Raw genomic sequence first — 26,878 nt, 5'->3', positions numbered from 1 at the left:
GTTTTTATATGACCAGATAAAACTAACTAATTCACCCTGCAGTTTCCTTAGCCATTCAGTTTTAAAAGATAGTGGAATAGCATTAAAGATAAATGAGAATTTTGGCAGTACCACAATTTTACTGGATTTGTTCTGCCCAATATAGAAAGATGTAAATGTGTCCATTGGATGAGTAACTGCTTAGTTTCCCTAAGGCGCTGCACACTATTCACTTGGACCATCTCTGACAGGTTCTTGACCACTTTAACCCCTAAATATCAAATTTCATCTCTCTCTAATGGGTTATCTCGAGGGCCATTCCAAGACATTAGTTCAGATTTATCTATATTAACTAAATATCCAGAGAACCCTCCAAAGCTAGTAATAATTTCCCAGAGTGGCCGGAGAGCACATTGGGGATTCGGTGTATATATCAGGAGGTAATCCGCATAGACTGCTTTCTTCAGGGCCCAATCATGATACTGAAAAGGTATAATTCTCTGATCTGCCCTGATTCTCCTAGCCAGCAGTTCAACATAAAGATTAAAGAGAAGAGGGTAGGGAGGACAGCCCTGTCGAGTACCTCGTTCAATCTTAAACTGTGTGGATAGGATATTGTTAACCAGGACCCGAGCAGAAGGAACTTTATAGATACTTTTGATTGCATTAAGAAAGTTAACTCCCAAATTGTTGCAGTCCATAACCGCCTGCAGAAAGTGCCAATTCACTCTGTTGAGCACCTTGGCAGCATCAATTGTTAATATAGTTAGAGGCATATTCATAGTGGTTGCCAAATTGATTGCGGCAACCAAGTCATGGGTCAGGTATCCTAAATATCGATTTCTCATGAATCCTTTCTGATTGATATGCACTAAGTCACCAATCACCTTATCCAGCCTCCTAGCCAGTATATGTGCAAAAATGTTATAGTCGTTAAGCAATGAAATGGGTCTATAAGACTCACATCTTCTGGGGTCTTTCTGAGGCTTTAATATTAAGATTATGATAGCTTCATTCCAAGAGGGTGGAGCCCGAAGGGAATCTATAAATATCGAATTCATCAGCTGCGTCAGAACCGGCGCAAGCTCTTCTCCCAAGAGTTTATATATTTCTGCTGTTATCCCGTCTGGACCAGGCGCCTTCCCGTTTTTCAAGCCAATAATAACACTATCTACCTCACTAAGGAGCAAGCATTGAATAAGGCTCACATTTTTAGCTGGTTCTAATCTGGGGAGTGTGTCCCCCGTTAGCCAGTTTTTAATTGCAACCGCTGAGGTCTCAGAGTTATCTCTGTATAGTGTAGAAAAAAAACTTGACAAATTCTCCTACGATATCGTGGTCTTCTTAGGAGGTTCTGCCTGTTTCAGCTAGTATTATTTCTTTAATCTTATTCCTAACCTTGTCAGACCTCATCTTCTATGCTAATAACTTGCTACAGCCTTCGCCATACTCAAAATGCGCCAGTTTACTAGCTTCCCATTTGCTTTTCACAATTGATTAAAAAAAGACCTCGAGTGAATTTTGCACTTCCTGAATTTGGTGCATTAAATCTATGTGCGTTGTTGCATTCTGAGAGGATCGACTTTGGGTTTGCAAATAAAAGCCTTATACACTTCCCAGACCGTGGCTATTGACGCAGAAACTAAATTAATCTAAAAAAAATCCTTAGAGTCTCTTTTCAACATTAAGACAATCTCTTCTTCCCCCAAAAGAGAGCAATCCAATGTCCATCTAGTACGTTCACGAGAGTCAACAAGGTTTATTACCAGCTGAACAGTGGAATGGCCTGAGAGATGACTAGCCTGGTGGGAGATTCCCCTTAAATTATTGCGAAGTTTTGCATCTATCAGAAAAAAGTCAATTCTGGAAGCATGCCCAAGTTTCTTATTCTGGAAGGGAAGCTCTTTAGTCTGTGCCATTCTGTTGCGCCAAGGATCAATCAAACCAAGATTTTCCATTATGTTATGCAAGCAAGTTCTCATATTCGGTGTACTGACAGTCGGTCTGGGGGTAGACCTATCTAAGGAGGGATTAAGCAAAACATTAAGGCCCATATTTATACTTTTTGATGCACAACTGCAACAACGCAGTTGTGCATCAAAAATGTTACCGCCGGCTAACGCCATTCCAACGCGCCATGCAGGCGCCTTATTTATGGAATGGCGTTAGCCAGCGCTGCGGACTGGTGTGCGTCAAAAATAATGACTCACACCAGGCAGCGCCGGCGTATGGGAAAATGGGGGTTGTGCGTCAAAAAATGGGGCAAGTCAGGTCTGAGGCAAAATTCAGGCCTCAGACCGGATTTGCGCCATTTTTTTTTACATCCAACCTCCATTGACATGACTCCTGTCTTAGCAAAGACAGGAGTCATGCCCCCTTGCCTAATGGCCATGCCCAGGGGACTTATGTCCCCTGGGCATGGTCATTGGGCATAGTAGCATGTAGGGGGGCCCAAATCAGGCCCCCCTATGCCACAAAAAAAAAATGAAAAAAAATACTTACCCCAACTTACCTCAACTTCCCTGGGATGGGTCCCTCCATCCTTGGGTGTTCCACTGGGGTGGGTAAGGGTGGCAGGGGGTGTCCCTGGGGGCATGGGAGGGCACCTCTGGGCCCCTTCTGAGCCTACTGGTCCCTTAACGCCTGCCCTGACCCAGGCGTTAAAAAATGGCGGCCATCAGGCTGTGTGCCGTTTTTTAAGGCCTGCCCCCTCCTGTGCGTCAAAATGACGTCAGAGTATAAATATGGGGCACAGACCTTAAAGTCATTTTTTGGAAGGGAACGCCTAACTTGCATATAATTAACGCAAGGCTGGTTCCCCCTTCCACAAAAATGACGCACATGGTGGAATTTTGACGCCCGCGGGGTCGGACATCAAAGTATAAATATGGGCAGGGTTTGCGCCGATTGTGCGTCAAAAATTTTGACGCACATTCGGCGCAAACAGAGTATAAATATGCCCCTAAATTCCCCACCGATTATTATCATATTCTGAGCTCTTCCAATCAGTTGCTCGTATAGATCCCTGAGTGGGCCCGAGTCATCCACGTTGGGGCCATAATAGGAGACGAAAGTGTGTTGAACTTCTCCTAACTTAATATTTGCCAAAACCCATCTCCCCCTAGGATCAGCACTGACATCTGTCAGCTGGCTTCAAATTTTACTCTTTACAATAATAGCTACTCTTCTCACGTTGCAGGATTGATTATTACAAGCGAGGTGGGTGATCCACTTTTGTGACTTAAGTATACTCATCCACTCCTCATATCTTAGATGGGTCTCCTGAGGGAGAATAATCTGGCTATCAGATAATCTTAGGAACTCAAGAATTCTCCTCTTTCTACTGCTCACTCTAAGGCCGTTTACATTCCAAGTCAAGATTTTAAGTTTGAAGGTATCGCCGGGTTCCATCCTCATGTCTTTATCCAGATAAAGAACTCTTGTCTGACCCCGACAGTTGTACACCAGTGCGAGAACTCAATTTTGTTTCATTTTTCCCCATCTGCTCTTCACACAGTGTGACTTTAATTGAATCATTAAAACGCATGACAGGCTGCCCTTCCCAATACCCTCCCTGGGTAACCCTCCTTGAATCCATATTGGGTCGCTCATACTACCCATTGGGCCTCAGCCCTCCGCAACTCGCTGGCTCTCCCCTTTTATCTGATCAATCAAAACTCTAGCTTCCTACGGATCACGGAAATTGTACATTTTGTTTTTCCACATTACCCGCGAGGTGGCAGGAAACCTCAATTGTGGAGTGGCACCCAGAGACTTGAAATCTTGCATGGCCTTCCCCAGCTCCCAGCGTCGATCTAGCGTTGCCCTGGACATATCAGATCTTATTAAGAATGACCAACCCTCACGCGGAAAGCCCTGGACTTTAAGAGCTTCTGCAAGAATCAGTTCTTTAACTCGATATGAGGTGAAATTAACCAGAACCTTTCTAGGTTTCTCCTTGGTAGGGTTTCTCTTGAAAGGGTCCCGGTGGACTCTGAATTTCCAAAGCCAAATCTAGGGAGGTCACCGTCGGGATATGGTCTTTAATCAAGGATATTATAAAGTCTTTAGTATTATCTCCTTCCGCCCCTTCTGGAATATTCAAAACTCTGAGATTATTCCTCCTGCAGTGGTTTTCCAGAGATTCTAGCTTCTCCCTCAACTCTTTCTCGCTTCGCTTCAGTATTTGGACTTCATGAGTGTTCGACTCCACCTCTGCCTGTAGTGCACAGATCGAGGACTCCATAGCCCCTAGCCTCTCTGTTAGATTGGTGATTTTCACATCGAGACCATCACAGAGTCCCTGGATTTTAGCTTGATTGGATTCGGAGACAGCAAATTTGGCTCTCATCTCATGTAGCAGTGACTGGAGAAGGGAATCTGTACGGGATGGACTAGTTCGTACAGACTCTAGCTCATGCAGGGACACAGACGCCCCTCCAACTGTGTCCTGTTCTTCCTCCTGCATAGGTGGACAGTGTAATAAAACAGGCGAGGTGAGGGGAACTCCCGTCATGTTAGCCAAATTCACAGCCGTACCTCCCAAAAAAGTAGGTGCAGTTTGTAGAGTACTGGACTGGTCTAATACTTTAAAGAAAGATTTAAGAGATGGAGTAACTTTAAGTCTCCCAGTAGTAAAGCTTGCGGTGATTTTAGCTGGTGGGGCTTGATGCTCTAAAGGAGAAACCCCTACCTCAGTTCGTGGATGAGGAGGCAAAAATAAAGAGGCTTTACCTTTGTTGGTGGACCTGCTCCTTACCCCAGGACCCGGTAGAGACAGCACTGTGAAACAGGTAGAGAAGCAGATAAAGAAGCTGGAGGGTCCAACCCAGATTTTGAAGATGTCAGCTTCTGTCCCCGTAGCAGAGTCTGGGGGTCATGCAGGAGGGCCGGTGGTCGAGAGCCTGGGGCGTAAAATGATGTTGATGAGCAATTTTGTTGCAAGGGTGCTCTAAATCCTGCTCCCCGAAAAGGTCCTGGTTCAGCCCAGGCAGAGCCAAGCACAAGCTTGTGCTGATACTTCCCCTACTGCCCTGGAAGCAGAGCCTGCCGCTGCCCCTGTGTGTCGGTGGAGCGACCAGGCTGCTTGGGTCCAACGTGGAGGGCGCTCATCCACCATGAGTGCAAGGTAAGTGCAGAAAAATAAAAAACAAAAAAAAGGAAACCGGGTTTCGGCCCCACAGCGGGGGAGCCGGTGATGCAGAGCAGAGGGCTGAGACAGCGGTCTGCACGTCTCAGCGAGCCACCATGTTCCCCCACTGAATGTACTCTTGGTTGTACAAACGTGTTAATACCATAAGATAGTATTACATTGTGATAAGTGATCACTTCTTGTATAGACAAAGGAATTTGTGTACATGCATAACAATCAAGCACATCCATTGTGTCCACATATTCATACAGAAAATTATTATAATATACATTGGAAGATAAGCATCCCTTTGTGTCATCTAAATGAAGCAATACCTCATCCTTATAAAACTAATCCTGCTTCGATGTTGTCATTCTCTGCACTGGAGTTGTTGTATTTACACCTCTCTTTTCATTGAAACAATTATTCCTGCAATCAATAAAATGAATGCAATCAGACATACTATTATTAAATGCACACATATTTACATTTACTGTGTTTGCCCTGTATGGGATTCATGGCTTCTGCAGAATCAGAGAAGAAAAGGAAAAAAATATATAAAAGCAAAAGCGAGCAAAAATCAAAAACAAAGCAGCTCTTCAAAGTCTTGCACTATTTGCAGCAGTTCTCGATCTCCAAGAATGTTCTTCAAGATTAAACTGAAAGCTCTAAAAAATAGGTCAATGATCATTTCAATACAACACAGTCTGATGATCACTTATTATTACTTCCAGAGTGTAATGTCTTTGTTGATCAATTGACAAGGTTATTTCAAAATTCTGTTCAAATGCGATTTCAAGTTTCAGAATGTTCAATTGACTTCTCACGGTCAAAAAAAAAGGCCATAAACTCAGTCTCCCATTCATTTATGACAAGGTAGATCCATTTAGGTGAAGAGTATCTGCAACTTGGCATTCTTTTCCTTTTTGTTCTCCTTACAGCACTCTTTTTATCTTCACTCTGATTTGACTCTTCCAATACCTCTACTATTGATGAGAGCAACCAGTTTATGTGCAGCTTCAAACCATTTATTTCCTTTCTCTTTTCTGGTGCAACTGCTTTCAGAAAGTTTGCAGTACTGGCAGGAATCAGTTGACTTTGAATTTGTTCTCCTGCACTTTTGTCTGCATGCAAGATGCTTGCACCTTCACAACTTTGCACACCTTTGGCTTCAGCCACCTATTCTGTCCTCACAGCATGTCAAGTCGAACCCCTTCTTCTTAATCATTTGCTCTTATGGGATCACATGGGATCAGACTCTGTGTTTTCAGGAGAACATGGAACCTTACATGTATGGCTTGCATGGATTCAGTTCGGAAGACAAGCACACTTCACAGCTGTTGTCGTCACCAGGTTCTTAACTTGAAACTGTACTTTCCATCTTGGCTCTAGGCAAGTCTTCCACACATTCTTCTTTATTAAGACCCAGTCTCCAGCTTTCAAGCTGTGACACTGTTCTTCTGCCATTTGAGCTGTTGCTACTTCAACCTGATGAGACAAAGAGCGAACCATGTCTGCCAGACCTTGCAATAGTCCAGCATCAGTTAAGTGCATTTGCAGCTACTGTTGGTAGCCTCATTGCACGACCCATCAGAATCTCGTGGGGAGACAGTCATGTCCTCCTGTTACGGGTGCAACTCATGCTCATTAGGACAAGTGGCAATGCATCAAGCCATTTCAACGCTGTAGAGGCACATACCTTTGCCAATTGAGCTTTCAGGGTACCATTTATTTGTTCCACCAATTCAGATGCTTCTGGTCTGTAATTGCAGTGCAAATTTTGCTCAAGGTTTAGTGCTGCACACAAAAACATTATGATCTCATTATAAAATTGAGTTCCTCAATCTGTTTCCAAAGAAGTCTGTAATCCATACTTGGTATCAGTTCCCTGAGTAGCAGCTTAGGTACAGTGAGACTATCATTTCTTTGTGTTGGATAAGCCTCAACCAAGTGGCAGAACACACATACAATGCCCAATACATACTTCAATTCATTACAAACAGACATCTCAATGAAATCAAGTTGCATTCTCTTAAATTAACCTCCTGATCTGCTTATGTGCCTCCTACATTAATTTGTTGACAGGGAACACATCTGTGACAAACCGCTTCTGCAATCAAATTAAATCTGGGATTGTATCATGTCTGTTTGAATGTGTGAATCATTGCATCTCTGCCAAGTTGACCCTGACCATGATAATATCTTGCCATTCAGTTCTACAAACAATGTGTCAACACAACTTTCCCTTTATTTGAAATCCAGGCATCATCCCCCTCTCTTTGAGCACAACTTGCTTTTATCCAACCTCTGTGTTGTCCCTCTGTGGCCTGTTCTTGCAACCTCTTAATCTCATCCCAGGTATCAACCACTGACATCAAGAAATTTTGATTTGTCTCACTGGTGTCACTTCACTATTCCACTCTCCATAGAAGGTGACGTAGGCTTCTGGTAGGCTTCACACTTTACAATGACAATCTTCTCAGGTTAAAAGCATTTAACAAATTGATAATTTGTTTACCATTCGATTAGTTGATCCTGACGAGGTCATGAAACCTTTCTGGTGCCTGAAGTCATGGACAACACCAAATCCATACTGACTAACGGTGAATATTGATACTTTGAGCTGCTCTGAAACACAGTGTGCTCTTATAAGAACAACCAATTTAGCTACTTGGGCAGAAACAACTCCTTGAAGCCATGAGGCTTCAACCACTCCCAAGAGGGTGCAAATTGCATAACCTGCTCACAGTGTACTTTCACTGTCTCTTAAACAGGAGCCATCAACAAAAACAACTTGGTCATATTCCTATAAATGAGTATCCTGAATATCAGGTCTTTGTTTGGTGCACAGCTCAGTGACATCTAGGGAGTCATGTTCCATGTCATAACATCATTTGAATCATCAGCAGTTTCTGTCAGTAATGTGGCAGGATTTAAGACTGCACAACTCTTGACCACAATATCTAGGGATCCAAGAATCAGTAATTCATAACAGATAAGATGGGCATTGGTCAAATATTGGGTCTTGGACTGAGTTAAAAGTACTTCAGCTGAGTGTGTGACAAACAGTTTATGCGTGTCCCATTACAATGCTTTTGCATTGACTGATGCTCACACTGGCACTGCCACAGCTTTTAAACAGCAGGGCAAAGCAACAGGACATAATGTGGTGAAAAATATGCCAGAGGTGCACAACCATCAAGTTCATGGCAAAACAATGCAAAACCTTTCATGTAATCAGGCATTCCCAAAGCTGGAGCTTCTGCAGCGGTTTGGAAATTACTGAAAAATTAGGGATCCATTGGCAACAGTAGCTCACCATGCCCAAAAACATTCTGACATCTCTCTGTGTAACTGGGGGATTCATTTGCATAATTGTTGCAACTCTTTCTCTGGACCTTTCTCAATTTGGTGACTCAAATACTTTACTTCTTTCTAACAATACTATAACTTAGCAGGGAAACCTTTGTGTCTGTTCTCACCCAAATGATTCAATAACGCTATGGTATTGTGTCTGCAAGCTTCACGATTATTGGACACAACCATCTGGTCATCAATGTACTGCACTAAAGCAGACTGAAATGGCATGTTCAAAGACTCTAATTTCTTCTTGAGGATGTGATTGAAAATGGACGGTGATTCAGAAAACCCCCGTAGAGTACGCCACCATTAATACACACGATTGCCAAATCGGAATGAAAAGAGAAATTGACTATCCTCATGCAGTGGTACTGAGAAAAATGCTTGGGATAAATCAATAACTGACAACCATTCTACTTCACATGAAATCTGAAATAAAGTCACTGCTGGATTTGGCACTACGGGCCAACAGGTTACCACAATTCCATTCTCCTTTCTCAAATTCTGAACTATGCATTATTTTTTCACTTGACGTTCGCAATCCCATAATTGGTGAATTGCATAGCTGCCCATCACTTCTTTTAACTCCCTGCTCAACAAAATCTGCAATCACTGGATTAATATCTTCAATCACTTCTGGAGTCTTGTTATACTGTTGTGTTCTCGAGAAAACTGCATTTGGCTTTACTGTCCCTTTGACTGGTTCAGCAGCTTGATTAAGTCCAATATCTTTTCCAGAGAGATCCTAAACTCTCAACGTTACTGTCTCTTGTCTTTCAGCAGACAACTCTTTAAATGTCAAGGTAGGAAACAATGTAATAAGAGCATATATCTCATCAGTTTGACTGGAAGTTTAATCATTGCTATTAGTTTAAATTGGTATCCCTTCATGTGTTCAGGTGATGGAACATTTAAATTTGCACAGCAAGTCTCTTCCTAACAGACTCACAGGACTTGAATCGCAAACTACAAATCAGTGAAGACCCTCAATGGTCTCTGTAATAGGGTTTACCAAATGCTAGTTTGCAACTCCCACAACCTGAACTGTCCTTCCTGAAAGGAGCACATTAGAGACTACTGCAGATCTGAAAGAGGAACAAGTTGCTCCAGTGTCAGCCAGGAAGGAAACTTCTGGCCCTCACAAATTTGTTTGACTTTGCGGGAACATTATTCCTTTACTTTGGCCAGTTAATACTGTACCACAAGCATGATTTGACTGATTCAGGGCATCATTCAGTGGTGTCATTACTGGGGAATACATTGGCATGGTCTGTTTCCACATAAGGACCACACTGATCTACCTCCAATGAGGCAGCCAACACACATTCTTCATCTTCTGAGCTCTCACTCATGCATTCTTCACTCATTTCATCATCACTGAAATCAATCAATGGGTATTGTGTGACTAACTGATTTACATTGCATTTGTCCTTTGGTTCACATTCTGCTGAGTAACCTTCACCTGTTGCTGTGCCATCAGAGCATGTGGTATCTGCATTTGCTGTGGGACGTGATTTTGCTGTTGGGGAAATTGTACTTTTTGCTGGGGGACCTGCATTTGGACTGCTCCTGTAGGAACATTCATGCTTTGGTTTCAGGACATTTGAATTCTTTGATTTTGAAACTGATTTTTGTCAACCATCTGTGCAACACCACCACCTTGCACTAAATTAGATCTGTTACTAAAGGGACACTACCATTTCTAATGTCCGACATTGCCGCACGGATGACAAGGAAGCATTTTCTTCATGTTCTGAACATCAACCACATTTGTGTACTGATCTACACTAATTCCACGACGTCTACCTCTGAACTGAGGTACCAACCTGCCCTTTTGTTGTGTTCTTTTCATTCTTTCTACATTGACCATACCCTGCGGGCTCTGCATACCCAGTGCTTGGGCAGACTTTATCACCATTACCGTTTCCTTCAACCTTTTCTGCTTCAAATCAACCTCATCACTACAGTTTTTTACATATTGCAACATTTCATCAATCGGCTTTCCTTGATAACAAATCAAGTGATTCAGATCGTGTTACTTATTTTAGGCTTCTATTTTGAACGAGTCTAAATGCTCCGCTTACACTCAACCCATAAATCTCCTGGAACCGCAATCTAAAACAAAGTGTTCAGCTCTTCCAACAAATATTTCACAAGCTTGACAAACCTTTCCGTTTGCTGGTACGACTCTACTGGTTTCTCCCTCAACTTTGGATAATCATTTGTAAATGACAGTATGTCACTTCTGCTCCTAGGAACATGAACAACATTTCCTCCATTAATTTCTGTCACTGGCATCCTTTTTACAGCTCCCTCAGCCTGATGTACATCATTTGAAGATGCAGTCGGCCTTTTCTTCTGATCTCTTTTCTTCACACATCTGCCTTACTATTCATCTAATGCTCCCCTAGTTTGAATGCTTTAAATCAACTCCTTAACCTGAATTTTCATTCCAGGTGATTTCATGTTTGCTGTGTCTCTCTCATCAAATTCTAATCTGTAACTCTTCTCCAACTGTTTAGATTTATTCATCATGATTTCATATTTCTCAGCCAAATTAGTTAATTTCTCATAAACATGTCCTGCTCACTGAGTAACATCCTTGCACATGAAGTGCAATTCATTTTCATTGTAAGAATCCAATCTGTCTAATTCAAGTGTTCCCTCAATCATCTCATTTAATTCCACTTTTAATCTAGCCATGTTCAGCGTCTTTTCTCCCTCAGGCATGTGTCCTGGAATTGATTCTCCCCCCTTGTCTAATCATTCAGTCAATTGTTGTGCCAGAAACCCTTGCAAACTAATTATGTTGCCTCTATCTCGGGGCATAAACTGTGGTACATTGCATGGGGCTTTCATAGCTGCTCTTGGCCATCACAGATGATCCCAAGGAGCACAGGGGACATGTCACATCAATCAGTGGACCAGCACCATTATACGTCTGCATGGAACCAAAAGAATTCATGGGTGTCATAGCTGGTACAGTAGTGCTCAGTCTCTCAATTTCTGCATTATTTCCAAAAGGTGAATCAATTGCTGATACATGATTTAGAATCTGGGGACCACTCTCGTTATTACCCTGGGCATACATTGGGAATACTTGACCTATGATTACAGGAACTGTCAATGCTTCTGGCCCTTACAAATTTGTTTGACTTTGCGGGAACATGAATCCTTTACTTTGGCTAGTTAATACCGTACCACAACCATGATTTCACTGATTCAGGGCATCATTCTGTGGTGTCATTACTGGGGAATACATTGGCATGCTCTGTTTCTGGTTCTCAGTTTGCGCATTTCTGTACATTAGGTGTGGACTCAAACTGAGACATTCCTGCATTCTGAAATGGCTGTGGCATAACTAGAATTAGGACATTCTGAACAGTGTTAATAGTTGGAACTCTCTGATAAACCACTGGCACCTGTGCAACATTAGCGGTAGGTACATTTGGGATTATCTGAACCTGGCTTTGTGCAGCTGGAGCTGGGCAACAGTCAGGACTACATTCTGGTTTACTGATGTGACTGCATTATACTTTGGGAGACGATCCAGCAACAACTGAGTTATAAACTCATCATCTGAATCACTCTTGACATCTGCTACCTTTTTCTTTTTACCCAGTTTCTGTTCTGTATCTTCCTCAGATTTATTTTTTAGCTTTAGGCTTAACACTTCCATCACCTTCCTGAGTAAATGCTGGAAATAACTTCACTGCATGTAATGTATCTGCTCTCCACGTTCTCTGCTCTGCATCCCCCCTAGCTTCTTCTAGCATCTTTTCTGCTTTCCTCATTCTCCTTTCGAATTTCTGAGCATCTTTTTGTCTTACAACTAATTTTCAAATAGCAATGTCTTCAAGTTGTGCCGGTCTAGAAAGGAGCTTTGATTCACACAAAACCTTCTCAAAATCTCCAAAATTCTCAGGGAAAAGCTAAATCACCTTCTTTCTCAGTTATTTTGCACCACTGATTTACCCAAAGACATGCTGAAACTTCTCTCTCTTCCATTGCCTCGAATGCTGGTGTACCCTCAGGTGGAGTAGGCTCACTCTCCCTAACTGGAATAAAAACATCTCCTTTTAACAAACTCCTTAAATTTTTGAAAAACTTAATTTTTACACAAATTGAATTCACAAACAAAAAATCTACAAAACCAGGGAAGTAATTTGCAATCCCACAATCGTTTTTTCACGAGCTTTTCTCAACCTATAGCAGCATAGTCTTGTCCACCAATCAGTGTGCAGCTTTTCTCACTAACCAACCTAACCCTGTGCTGAACAAATGACTTCACACTCACTTTCCTCAGCCTCTGTGACTCACTTCAGAGCGGTCTCATACACTTCTTACATAAACCTAAATGCAAATATTGCGAGCACAAAAAAAAAAACTGTCTGCTCACTACGGGTAGGACTCAAACACTTTGAAAGCTGTACGGAAATTTTGACTGTGGCCTTTCACACAAGCAGCTACTCTTCCGCCTATGGCTTTCTCACAAACTAAAGTAAGATTCGACCCGCAAACCTCACTCAGATTGATACGGATTCTCCTTGTGCACTGAGGATTCACCTAATACCAACCAACAATATATATACTCAAGGGAAAATCTACTTGTATTGTTGACAACGCTCAATTGACCAACACCTTACCTGCAGACAATATATTAACCAAGAGTCTCCATATTCTTCTGCAATACTCCAGAGTCTTAGGCCTTGCAGGAACCAAAAACATCAACAACTACGTTATCAATTTTTTAGCACACAGTGCAACATTCACTTGGGGTAAGCCAACTCCCCACTCTCTTACTTGGAGTATGCAAACTCCGTACTCAATTACCTACTCACTTCATACATCACACTTCACCGTGATTTAGCCAAAGCATTGCAAGTGCAAACCCCACACAGAACACATACCATACACTTGTAACACAATGCTGGAATGTCATCAATTTTTACACTACACTAAGAAAAACATGTGGGCATAACCTGACTCTCCTCCTCACAAGACAAAACCATAGCTCACTACCAAAAACTGTTGGCGTGCTGCGCCTGGAAGATTTTCTTCCCACTCCGGGTTCAATAACCACCAGAGCACAGGTAACACACCATCACTATTCTCACCTATTGAGGTCGACTGAATCTTCAGACTTCGCGAAGAGTGTAGCAGTCAGAATCATTCAATCACAAATCAGTGACATTACACCAAAAATAATTTAACACTAAAACAAAACTCCAAACTGAATAAAATGTAAAAGCTTTACTACAATCCAAAGATCAATGTCACATATATATAATTAAGTTATAAACATATAGAAAATCCGTAGGCTCACCGAAACGCCAGAAAAGTTGTAACCTACTAAACAACAATACTGTTAAACACTCCAAAAGAATAATGTAAATTAGCAACAACACAATATGCACATTATGGTTAGAATTAAAAGCAGATAATGGTGACATCAGTAAATCATCAAATTACAGTTTAACGTTCAATTTCAGATTTCAGAACTGGGCCATTCCTATCACTAACATGAATATGGACTTGCATGTATGGGAAAGGAGTAACACACGGGGCAAAATCAAAATAGAAGAAAGACAAAAATAATTTGGAAAAGCATCTAACTAGGGCTACTTACTATAAAATACACTAACGTAAGTCCCTTAACTGAAAAGGAAACAAGAAACCTCATTTAGCTATACCTCTCCTCATGGGACAGCATACAGTGATGATTCATCAGGCAGTACGGTCACCTTTTTCCGATGTGAGTTAACAGGAGCATCAGGGCAGTGCAGAACACAGACTGCACATAGAAAAAAATCTGCATTTCAGCACTAGTTGGCCTTATTAGTTCTGAACCACATAACAGAATGGAATAATTAAGACTAAGGTGAGAAAACTCATCAGGGGACACAAAGAAAAGGAGGGTGCCAACAGACCTAAACATACTCTGACAGAATTCTTGAACAGCATATAGGCAGGAGTGGAACTAACTTAAAGTTTCAAAATTTCTCACTAATTAGGAATGTGTACAATCCACTCATTGGTCCTTCAGGTAGGCGCACTTCAGACGTCAGATTCAGGATTCAATGGCTGCAGATGACACCATCGAATTTGCAATTATTCCAAAACTTCTCAGCAAAAGTGCATTGTTATCTGACAAAATATCACATTTTCTAATTATATGTTACTTGAGATCCTTTCTAATGACACACAGTAAACTAAACTGATACATATCACATGAGAATTACAAATGTCCTGTCTTGTTTGACAGATAGAACAAATATTGCAACATTGTTATTTCTAAAACATGTTTCTTGCCTTCAATACAATAGGACATTTAACATTCACATTAACAGCCTAGGAAAATAACTTATATCCGAGGGGACAAAGTAAACAAGTGATTTCCCATTACTGCTGCAAAATGAATCTTTCAGGCCCAGTTAAGCTAAAAAAGCCTTAATTACTCATTAATACGTTTAATACATTAATAAACATATTGTGCACCTTACAGTTTATATCAAGTATGCAAAGCAAGTTATTTTAATTGCAATCATTATTTATAACATGTTAAAACTAATTTAAACGTGCATTTATTTTCCTGCACATATGTAACTTGCATTAATAAAATTCATTGAATTCAATATAAGTATGATTAATTCATATTCATTTAATATTTCTGTTAGACCTGGCATCCTTGGCATGGACTCCCCTGTCCTTTTTGCCTCTGTTTCCCATGGTTTGACTGTGTGCTGGACTCTGTTTTTGCTGTTTTTGGTACTCTGGGCACTTTACCACTGCTGACCAGTGCTAAAGTGCAAGTGCTCCTTGTGTAAAATGTATATGCAATTGGCTTTTCCATGATTGCCACATTTGATTTATTAGTAAGTAAGTAAAGTGTACTAGAGTTGCCCAGGGCCTGTAAATCAAATGCTACTAGTGGGCTTGCAGCACTGATTGTGCCACCCACATGAGTAGCCCTATAAACATGGTTCAGGCCTCCCATTGCAGTGTCCGTGTGTGCATTTTTAAACTGCCAATTCGACCTGGCAAGTTTACCCACTTGCCAGGCACAAACCTTCACTTTTTAGTGTCAAGCGCGCACGTGCTCTGGCCCCTGTTGTAATCTCTCAGTGAACTTTTTTAACCACGCCAATGTCATGCCCATCAGTTTGGTTGTTACGTGGGCTTGCCTTTTAAAATTCGATTGATTTCATTAGTCAAAGGCATGCATACGTGCCGGGAGCACAGAAGGAACTTAGGTGTGCCTACAGACGTGGGACTCCGTTTCAACCTAAACGGACCACAAAAGCCTGGTGTTCTCCCCGAATGGGCCCATCTTTTAGTATATGGAGGGTTCCCACTATTATTGATCCCCTAATATGCGTCTCAAATTATTCAAGGATTAGGTAGGTGTCATGGTCCTGATGAATCGCAATAGATCAGTTTTGACTAACTAGCGAGAAACATGTTGACCTATTTCTAGAAGTAGCACAGGGGATCTTGTGTCTACTCTCACTGAAACTCTACATTGAGTGTTTTAGTGATTCTTTCTTACTATCTAAAAATTTCTTTTTGGGAAGTTTAAACATTGCTTTATCTTCTCCACCGCTTTTGTTTTTAATCATGACAGTGGTGAGACATTCTAATAAATTGCGCTTTACCACTAGTCATTTTTAACAGTTTTTTCATACCAATCCTAGATTAGTAATTTTTGCTGACCGGCTCTCTCAAAAGATCTCTGGCAAAGAGCCCCTTCGTGGGGCCCGTCAGTCATTGCAGTGCCGGCCTGACGAGGAGCATAGCCCTATAATGAATCATGTCACCGCAAGGTGAGTGAGGGCTCTTGCCCCAAATATTTTATATTTCCGGCCACCTGTTATTTTCAGAGACACTTTGCATGGAACTGTGCATATCCTTTTTGATTTAGACATTGTTGGGAGAAGTATTCACTGGACCAGGAATTTTTTTCCGAACCTCCCGCCTCTTGTTAGCCCCACCTCTCCCTTTTGTTGTTTGATGCATACGTCATGCCTTTTCCGTTGTTTAGCCGTTCTCGAGAGCACTGGTAAATTACTGAAAACATACGAGGCTCTGTGTTTTACGAATGGCTTCTGGAGTACTTTTTATTGTTATTACCTATGCAGCACGATCTCATTGAGCAGTAGTCGAGCGCTTTGCATGACATTGATCCTGTTACATGGATAATTGCACTTTTGTAGGTTACATGGATAATTGCACTTTTGCTGATATGTTCGACTGCAGGCAAACTTCTGTTTCCTTTCGTGTATCTCCTTCACGCTCATGGCTGCTATCGGCTCGCTTATGTGAAATTGTTTTCGTGTTCAATTTCAGTTTATGTGACAAGAATAGTCCGGTTCGGAGTTTGCAATGTTAATAGCTCTACCTCGAGCAAATGTGAGACCCGTTGGATTGCAAATGCTTGTTATACATGTAAGGCACTCCTAAAGTACACCATAGGTAGCCCCATGGGCAGGGTGAAGTGTATGTTAAAGGTGGGACACGTACTGATGTGTATTACATGTCCTAACAGTGAAATACTGCCAAATTCAGTTTTCAATGTTGCAAGGCCTATCTCTCTCATAGGTTAACATGGAGGCTGCCTTTAAATATCCTTAAAGTGCAGTTTGCCTTTGAGAGCAGATGGAAAACTGGAGTTTGGTGTCTCTAATCTCACAATTTAAAAATACTGGTAAAGTTGTTTTTTAAATTGTCAGTTTGAAAATGCCACTTTTAGAAAGTGGGCATTTTCTTGCTTATACCATTCTATGACTCTGCCTGCTTGTGTATTCCATGTCTGGGTCAGACTGACAGTTGGGCTGTTTGTGAATCTCCTCTAGACAGTGACATAAAGGGACCCTGGGTGTAGCCTACATATCCTGATGACCCCTCTGGGCTACAGATGAGGGAGGAGTGGTCAGTTGCACCTGAATGGGCTGTGCCTGCCCTCATACAATGCAGTCTCTAAGCCCCTGGTGTGAGTCTGAAGCCAGGCCTGGGCAAGGCAGGATCTTGTGAACACAAGAGACTTTCCTTTGAAATTTGCCTACTTCAAAGGTGGAAAGGGGTATAAGTAGTGTACCCAAAACCCAAGATTTTCAGATTACACCTGGAACTAATAGGAGTCTCTGGCAAGGAAAAGAGCTGAAGAGCTGAAGGAGGAGTCCTGCTCCATTGCCAGTGACTGTGATTTGCTGTGTTGGCCTGCAGTTGCTGCTTCTGACTAAGAGAGGACAAAGACTGAACTTTGTGATATATTCCTGCTTGTGAAGAATCTCCAAGGGCTTGGACTGAGCTTGCCTCCTGTTTTGAAGTCTCAGGGCCTTCCTTTGCTAGCACCTGGACTCTCTGCTGGGACTCTGGCCCTGCCAAGTGGTGCCCTATCCAGTCCCTGGGCCCTTGAAAGGTGAAGCTGGTAGGACAAGGACTGAAATCTACACACAGGCAGCCATGCAGGGAAAATGTCGACGCACCACCTGCAACGCGGCTGTAAAACCTTGTGGCTGAAATCGACACAACACCTGCATTGTGGTTGAAGAAACTATGAAAACACACGCTTGCGGCTGCTGAAAACAAAGTAAACCACATGCAGCGTGTTTTTTCAACACCGTGCAACCGGATTTTTCATTCATCATCACTGGGCATCAAAATCATTGTGAGCCTGCACGGATTCAAGGTGCCCTGACCGGAAATCGACGCATCTCTCTCTTGCGGGAAAGAAAAATGATGCATCGCCTGCCTGACCGGAGAAGAAACAACACACAGCCTCACTTGCGAGTAAGGAATCAACACACTGCTGACTTTTCCAATGCACGCTCATCCACGCAGCTTTAGTTTTGATGCAAACCAGGTACTTTGTGTAACAACGATTCCATTGTTTTCTATGGAGTAAGAATCTATTATTTTGAGAATTCATATCCTGACTTGAGTATGTGGGATTTTTGTTATTTTGGTCTTGTTTGATTTATATAAAGTTTGGCTATTTTTCTAAATTGGTGTGGTGTCGATTTTGTAGTGTTTTCACTGTATTACTGTGTGTTTTGGTACAAATACTTTACACATTGGGCCTGATTTTAACCTTGGCGGACGGCGGAGGCCGTCCGCCAAGGTTCCGCCGCCAAATGACCGCACCGCGGTCACAAGACCGCGGCGGCCATTCTAACATTTCCTCTGGGCCGGCGGGCGCTCTCCAAAAGAGCGCCCGCCGGCCCAGAGGAAATGCCCCTGCAACGAGGACGCCGGCTCAGAATTGAGCCGGCGTAGTTGCAGGGGTGCGACGGGTGCAGTTTGCACCCGTCGCGTATTTCAGTGTCTGCATGGCAGACACTGAAATACTTTGCAGGGCCCTCTTATGGGGGCCCCGCGGCACCCCCTACCGCCATCCTGTTCCTGGCGGGAGACCCGCCAGGAACAGGATGGCGGTAGGGGGTGTCAGAATCCCCATGGCTGCGGAGCGCGCTCCGCAGCCATGGAGGATTCCCCCGAGCAGCGGAAAGTCGGCGGGAGACCGCCGACTTTCCGCTTCTGACCGCGGCTGAACCGCCGCGGTCAGAATGCTCGTGGGAGCACCGCCAGCCTGTTGGCGGTGCTCCTGTGGTCGGTGGCCCTGGCGGCCACCGGCCGCCAGGGTCAGAATGACCCCCATTGTCTTTGAGATAAGCCTGACTGCTTATGCCAAGATACCAAGGGGGTGAGTACGGGGTTGTTTTAGGAGTGTAACTCCCTTACCCTGACTAGAGTGAGGGCCCCTACGAGAACAGAGTGCAAACTGACTACCAACCAGAGACTCCATTTCTAACAATTTCAATTCATAATCTACATTTTAAATAAAAACACTCTTAATATAAATTCACATTACCACTTAATTTAATATAAATGCAAAACTCTCATGTTAAAACATAGGGGGTTATTCTAACTTTGGAGGAGGTGTTAATCCGTCCCAAAAGTGACGGAAAAGTGACGGATTTACCACCAGCCGTATTACGAGTCCATTATATCCTATGGAACTCGTAATACGGCTGGTGGTATATCCGTCACTTTACCATCACTTTTGGGACGGATTAACACTCCTCCAAAGTTAGAATAACCCCCATAGTGTTTAATATAAATGGTGGCCACATGGTTCACCATAATTCAAACATGGACAATTTACAACTTGTGTTATTTTCTCTGTTAGGCCTTTAAATGTAGGTTAATTAAATACCATATGCTAACTTATACACCTCTAATAAATTAGTAAACTTTGATCTCTCTCAAGTACCACCAACACTCCTCAATTATCAAATATACTTCACCGGTTCACACATATCATTCCCAGAATTGATAGACTCTATCCTTCCCTACTGTACATGTCGTCCTTACTTTTTTTTGTTCTACCTTTCCTATCTTTCTTTTTCATATAAGGTATATTAATTTACTGTATGACGTTTCATGCAGTAAACAGCTGTTCTTCCTGCCCATTGAAAGGTTAGGATGCAGACACTCAGTTAATTCAAACACACCTTGCAGCCTCGTCATGTTATTCTCAATTAGGAACATTATTATTCAGATGTGTGAACATCCCTACTCCTTTTTTCTGTTTTTGTGATGCATATCTTAAAATTTCAATAAAATTTAACACAAAATACAATATGCGTTATCGTCTTGTTCCAATTCTTATGCAGAAGCATTATACGGTCATTATGTGGGTTGAAATGGAAGGAAAGTGCTGATGTGTTGAGTCATGTGGATGACCAAAGTGACACAATAATAGAGTCAGTGTTAGTTTTTCAATTATAGGGAGAGCGTCCAAAGAAATATATGACCAACAATCCGTCCTAAATTAGTTTGTGATTGTGACGAATCTGACAGCATTAAGATGACTCTCGAATAAGTCATTACTAGAACGAACTTGCGTGGCTCAGTAGAGCTACCAACAGCATGTGCAAGGTTCAGAAGTTGGAACACCTGTGTGTATTCAACTGAAAGCATGAAACACCTTACAAGACAAACAAGGAATTGAATAAACAGTAGTTAGCACAAAAGCACAAACAGCCAAAGCAGGTCACACAATAATATTCTCATGGCAAAACAAACACACCCACAAAAGTCACTGCAGTAGTCAGTTAAATGAAAAATTAGCCTTGAGAGAGCCATCTGTGTTGGCGTTGTCTGTTGATCTTTTACCTTTGTTTATGCTTATTATGTTTGTGAATAGTTTTTATATGAAGGCATGCAATGTATAAAAACAAGCATTGTAAAAAATCCAAAATATACATATATTTGTTTGTTATGTGAAAGCACACATTACACCAGTATTCCCTGGCAATGAAGGGGATTACTTATTGTGCGGATAAGCAAATTTTGCAGGAGTAGAATGCTGTCACTAACAGTCAGCTAAGCGAATGGCTGAAGATGGTTGACCCACATGATGTATGTGGTGGTTGGTGGAAGCAAATTGTGAATGCCACCACTGTAGACCAGTGGATGAAAATGGCTACCGGAAAGCCTGGGTAAGTATGTATGTTCATCACATACAGTTTTATTAAAAACATGAGGTATTGTCTAGTGCCAGATCTAAAACTGCATGTGAGATGTGGGGGACTGTGCCCATTCCATGCATGCCTGTGTACTAAATACATAATCAGGTATCTCGTGCATGGTTTGGAAGGAAAGGGCATTGTGATGGTCTATATGTTTGTCAAAGCATTTTATTTACTTTCAGTTTGAAGAAAACGTTTTGGATATCTGCCTTGACATTTTGGACCATAATTTGAACTACTTCAAAGACCCTGCCAAGGACTGTTCTCAAAGAGGAAACCCTATCTACATTGGTAGGGTGGTCAGCACCATGGTAAGCAATTGTCTGTATACTTAGCCCTCTAGAAAAGCAAACACAGTATATACATTCTCAGAAATGTGCCAACATGTATTTATTCTTGGCTCACCCAATTCTTGAATAGTTTAGCAATTGAGGAATGCACCCTGTCCAAGCTGGAACCACAATCCTAGTCAGGGAAGGTCACAAACACACCTTACGTTAACCTATGCTCACCCTCTGGTTTCATGGAACAGAGCAGTCAGGATTAACTCTAGAGGCAATGTGTAAAGACTTTGTGCAACACTTCAAACAGTTTCAAATAGTAAAGCAGTGAAAACACCACACAAGACAATCTTCACCAGGTTAGAAAAATAGAGCTTAATTTAATAAATAAATCAAGAACTAAACAAAAAACATTCAATATATGGAAGTTGAGATATGAATTTTCAAAGAATATATGTAAAATAATGCTCAGAATCAATAAGTGCTTAAATGGGATATCTGGCTGCCCTGGACGGGAGCAAAATGCATTGCTCTGAGTGTGACGCATGGGATCCGAATGCAATGTGCTGCTGCTGCTCCTCCTGCAGTAGGCGATGCATTGATTCCGAAAGCACTGATTCTGAAAGGGATGAGCTGGGTCCACTCTACGCAATGACGAGGATGCACTGGTTCCAACTCATGCAAAGGCATTGATGCACTGGTTCTGATGAGGAGGCATGTATTCCAGTTGGAGCAGCACTTTATACCCACTTCCAAGTGCATAGGACTGGGTTGGCACTGCATGGTAGGGCAAGACATGCCGCAAGCAAAGACCAGGTGCTGTAACAGGGTAAGTTGAAGTCTTTTGTTCCTGAGATGTCAGAAAATAGGAGACTAGTCAGCTGTCCCTTGAAGTCACTCTGGGTTTGTAGGAAAGTATCATCTTTCTTGGCATGTTACCCCCAATTTCTACCTGTTTGTCAGTATGTTTTGCCTGTCTCACTGGGATCCTGCTAGCCAGGGCCCCAGTCCTCATAATTTGTGGCCTATATGTGTTGTCAGTATGCTTGACTGTGTCACTGAAGTTCTGCTAACCAGAACTCCAGTGCTTTTGCTCTCTCTACTTACCAAATTTGTCACTATAGTTTGGTGACTCCAGATTCCAATTTTGATTGGCACAGTGAACCCCCCCTATAAGTCCCCAGTATATGGTACTTAGGTACCCAGGGCATTGGGGTTCCAGGAGATCCTTATGGACTGCAGCATTTCTTTTGCCACCCATAAGGAGCTCATACAAACCTTTCTTCGGGACTACCACTGCAGCCTGAGTGAAATAGTGCACACACTATTTCACAGCCATTTTACACTGCACTAAGTAACTTATAAGTCACCTATATGCCTAACCTTAATTTACTGAAGGCTAGGTGCAAAGTTACTGTGTGTGAGGGCACCCTTGCACTAGCAAAGGGGCCCCCACATTGTCCAGGGCCAATTCCCCAGACCTCATGAGTCCGAGGACACCATTATAAGTGTGCACTACATATATGTCAATACATATATGTAGCTTCACAATGCTAACTCTGAATATGGCCATGTAAGGTGTCTAAGATCATGGAATTGACCCCCCAATCCAAATCTGGCATGGGAGGGGGGGATCCATGCACCCAGGGGGCTCCACCATGGACCTTCAGTACTGCCAAACCAGCTCTCTTAGTTTTCCACTGCAGCCCCAGCTGCTGACACCTCACAGACAGGTTTCGGCCCTCCTGGGGATTGAGCAGCTCAATCCCAGGAAGGCAGAACAATGCATTTCCTTTATGAGAAGGGTGTTACACCATCTCCCATTGTAAATAGGTGTTACAGGCATGGGAGGGGTAGCCTCCCAGAGCCGCTGAAAATACTTTGAAGGGCACAAATGGTGCTCTCCTTGCATAATCCAGTCTACACTGGTTCAGGGACCCTCAGTCCCTGCTCTGGCGTGAAACTGGACAAAGGCAAGGGGAGTGACCACTCCCCTGTCCATCACCACCCCAGGGGTGGTGCCCAGAGCTCCTCCAGAGTGTCCCTGGCGTTAGCCATCTTGAATTCCAAGGAGTGGGGACCCTCTGGAGACCTCTGAGTGGCCAGTGCCAGCAGGTGACGTCAGAGACCCCTCCTGATAGGTCATACCTGGGTAGGTAATCAATCCCCCTCTCAGGGCTATTTAGGGTCTCTCCTCTGGGTGTTTCCTCAGATTCGGTTTGCAAGACTCCTCCAGGACTCCTCTGCTTCAGCTTCTGACCATCAGATCAACCGCAGACTGCTCCAGGGACCACTGTAACGGCAACAAAATATCCAGGAAGGCTACTGTGACCTGCAACTTCAGCTCCAGACAGCAATTGCAACAGTTTCCAAGGTGTGCACGCTCTGAGGACTGCCTGTCTTCATCCTGCACCAGAAGAACCGAAGGAATCTCACGTGAAATGACAGAGTCACTTCCCTGCTTCAGCAGGAACCCTTCTGTGACAACAACTGGTACTCTGGGACTCCTCTCCTGACAATGAGCATGATCCCTGGAACACAGGTGGTGGACTGAAGTGCCCCAGACTGTCCAAAGGTCCAGCTGTCCAAATTTGGTGGAGGTAAGAACTTGCCTCCCCGTGCTGCGACAGTACCCCTGTGCACTGCGTCTTCTGCAGGTCCTTGGACTTCTGTGTACTTCTTCCAAAATTCCTTTGTGCACAGCGTAGCCCAGGTCCCCAGCACTCTATCCTGCGATGCAATGCTCCCTGAGTTTTTCTCTGGCGGCGTGGGACCCTCCAGTGTAGTGCTGCAATGACTGCACCTTGCATCTTCTTTGTCCCCGTGTCTTGGGACTCCTGGGGTGCTGTCTGGTTATCTGAGGGCTCTCTAAAGGGCTGAGAGCCCCCTCTGTCTCATCAGTCTGAGTTGAGACCCCCAGGTTCTTCCTTGGCCCGGGCAGCACCATTTTGACGCAAACCGCAAACTTGCTTGAACCAATGCTTGTTGGAGGAATCCAGCACTGAAAATATCCTGCACCCAAGACTGGAAGTGGGACATCTCTTGCGCCAAGCAGGAACCCACAGCTGTCTACTTTGGTGCAGTTCCGCACTTTTCTTCCAACCGGTGAATCCACTTTTGCTCCTTCTTCCAGGTTGGCAGGTCCTCCTGTTCTTCCTGGACTCTTCTTCGACTTCTGGACTTGGTCTCCTCTCTTCACAGGTCTTCAGGTCCCGGAATCCATTGTTGGTTTCTTGCAGTCTTGCTTGGTCCTTGCAAAATCCTTTAACACAACTTGTAGTGTGTTCTGAGGAAACTTGCTGTACTTCACTCCTGTTTTCCTGGGCTCTAGGGTGGGGTATTTTACACACCTTTGGTATTTTCTTACACTCCCAGCGCCCCTCTACACACTACACTTGCCTAGGGGGGAATTCGTTATTTGCATTCCACTATTTTAGTATATGGTTTGTGTGGCCCATAGGCCTATTGCAATCTATTGTGTTTTCCACTATTTGCACTATTTTCTTACTGTATACTTACCTGGTTTTGGTTACTAGTGTATACATTGTGTATAATACTTAGCTCCAGAAGGAGTATTGCCTCTAAGATATTTTTGGCTTTGTGTCACTAAAATAAAGTACCTTTATTTGTGGTAACACTTAGTATTGTCTTTTATTGTGTATAAGTACTGTAACTATAGTGATATTGCAGGAGCTTTGCATGTCTCCTAGTTCAGCCTTGCCTGCTCTGCTACAGCTACCTCTAGACTGCCTAAGCTGCTAGAACACTGCCTACATTTCACTAATAAGGGATAACTGCACCTGGTATAAGGTGTAAGTACCTTAGGTACCCACTACAAACCAGGCCAGCCTCTTACAGGGTTGTAGAGATGCAGGTCCAAACCTTCTCACTACCAGGTGAGGGGGCAGCAGGCAGCAAGTCTGCTAGCAAAGCAAGAGAGCAGCAGAGTAGTCGGTCAACTGAGTGATTGTCCTTTAGGCAGAACAGCAGTCCTTCTTCCTAACAGAGTATCCACAGGTTCAGAAGTGAACTGAGTTGGTGGTGTCAGAGGTCCAGTTCTTATACCCAGTTGTGCCCTTAAAGTAGAGGAGACTTCAAAGAAAGGCCCTCCCTTTCTGCCCTGGCTCCAGACTCACTACAGGGGTGTATAAAGCCCTTTGTGTAGGACACTGCATATTCCGGTGTAAGTGTCAGTCCCTCCCTCCCATCCTGCCCAGAATGCACCATCAGGCTGTGCTAATCTCCCTTTATGCGCGACTGTCTAGAGAGAATGCACAAGCCCAGCTGTCACCCCACCCCAGATGTGGATTGGAGACAGGTAGTAGGCATCAAATGGCCAAAGTACGTAAAAGGCAACTTTCTAAAAGTATGATATACAAAAGGGCAGCCCAATATTCCCTTGTAGGCTTGGATGACTATAATAATGCAGGTAAAGGTGACAACAAGGGACTCACTTGGAAGCAAGAAAATTGAGGACATTTTTCATTACTCTGTAATGCCCGAGAGTGACATCTCAAATAAACTGATTTACACTTACTACACAAAAAAACATATGTTAGAAAACGTTGAGACTCCAGTTACACTGTAATGTACATTGTCTATGTTCCATGAGATATCAACTGTTCACAGCCCATGTGTTCTCTCTCTTTTGTTTCTTTGATTCTAATAAAATTTTGAAAAGCACATATACCCGTCTACATGATTGATTATTTTTGTCTTTAAAATGTTTTCTGTGTGGTAAATGTAAATCAATAGTATTCTGAATAAGTGGCACAGATTAGTGGAGGAGAGAGGGCATAAAAGGGCACAAGTATAGGGAGTTGAGATGGGTTTCACATTCAAAGTTAGTTGTATCTTTTTCACTGTCAGGACAGATCGCTTCATAGCCAGGTTCAGATAATCTGTATTACTGAGCAGCCTTCAGAAAGGGTTTAGCCCTGAGAGATTACATAACGTGATCTGAAATTATTAAGAGGGGAGGGAGACCAGACCCTTGGAGTGCTTGGCCAGTCAGCATTGACCGTTTTCTAAAATATTTCATATTCAAAAATGTACCACACCCTCCTGTATATATTCCATTTTAGCAGAATTGTGCCCAAACAATATCTTCAAACAGTCTCCTACCTTTCCTAATAGATTCACCACCTCCTGGATCTCTGTTTAGCAATTTACCACATTTTAATGTCAGCAGTACTTATCTCTCCATTTGAACAACACTAATCCGCCACACAGTAACCATGCTTATGCCTAAAGAAGCTTCTACTTCTCAATTGACTGACTCGTTTGAGCCAGTAAGGGCTTGAAAATGAAGATGTTGACATTTTAAATAATCCTCACCAATTCCCTATTGAACAACCTAAACTATTACTATCTTGCTGCTTCCTAATAATACAAAACAATCAAGCTCCCTGAGTCTTCCATTTCTCACAGATTGCCGATTTATTTCACCTGTCTTATTATCAAGAGCCGTATACTGTGTTGTGAATTGCAATACTATGGATGTTTGATGAGGGGGTTCCCATTTCTGCCTGATGTCACACAGTTTTCCAATATATACTGACCAATTTGTTTTCTTGCACAATATTTCCTATTAT

At 42.9% G+C, this 26,878-nt stretch overlaps 1 protein-coding gene across 1 annotated transcript in view; it reads left to right on the top strand.

The window, feature by feature from the left end:
• The window catches only part of LOC138246871 (protein-glutamine gamma-glutamyltransferase E-like), a 308,092-nt gene that overhangs the window by 141,434 nt on the left and 139,780 nt on the right, over positions 1-26,878 (top strand). Inside the window, exon 5 of the mRNA XM_069201622.1 lies at positions 21,186-21,314. Coding sequence (XP_069057723.1) covers positions 21,186-21,314 — 129 coding nt within the window. The remainder of the gene's footprint in view (positions 1-21,185; positions 21,315-26,878) is intronic.

This window comes from Pleurodeles waltl, chromosome 7, assembly GCF_031143425.1.
Source record: "Pleurodeles waltl isolate 20211129_DDA chromosome 7, aPleWal1.hap1.20221129, whole genome shotgun sequence".
Lineage (NCBI taxonomy): Eukaryota > Metazoa > Chordata > Amphibia > Caudata > Salamandridae > Pleurodeles > Pleurodeles waltl.
This window is presented reverse-complemented; position numbering and strand designations above follow the sequence as displayed.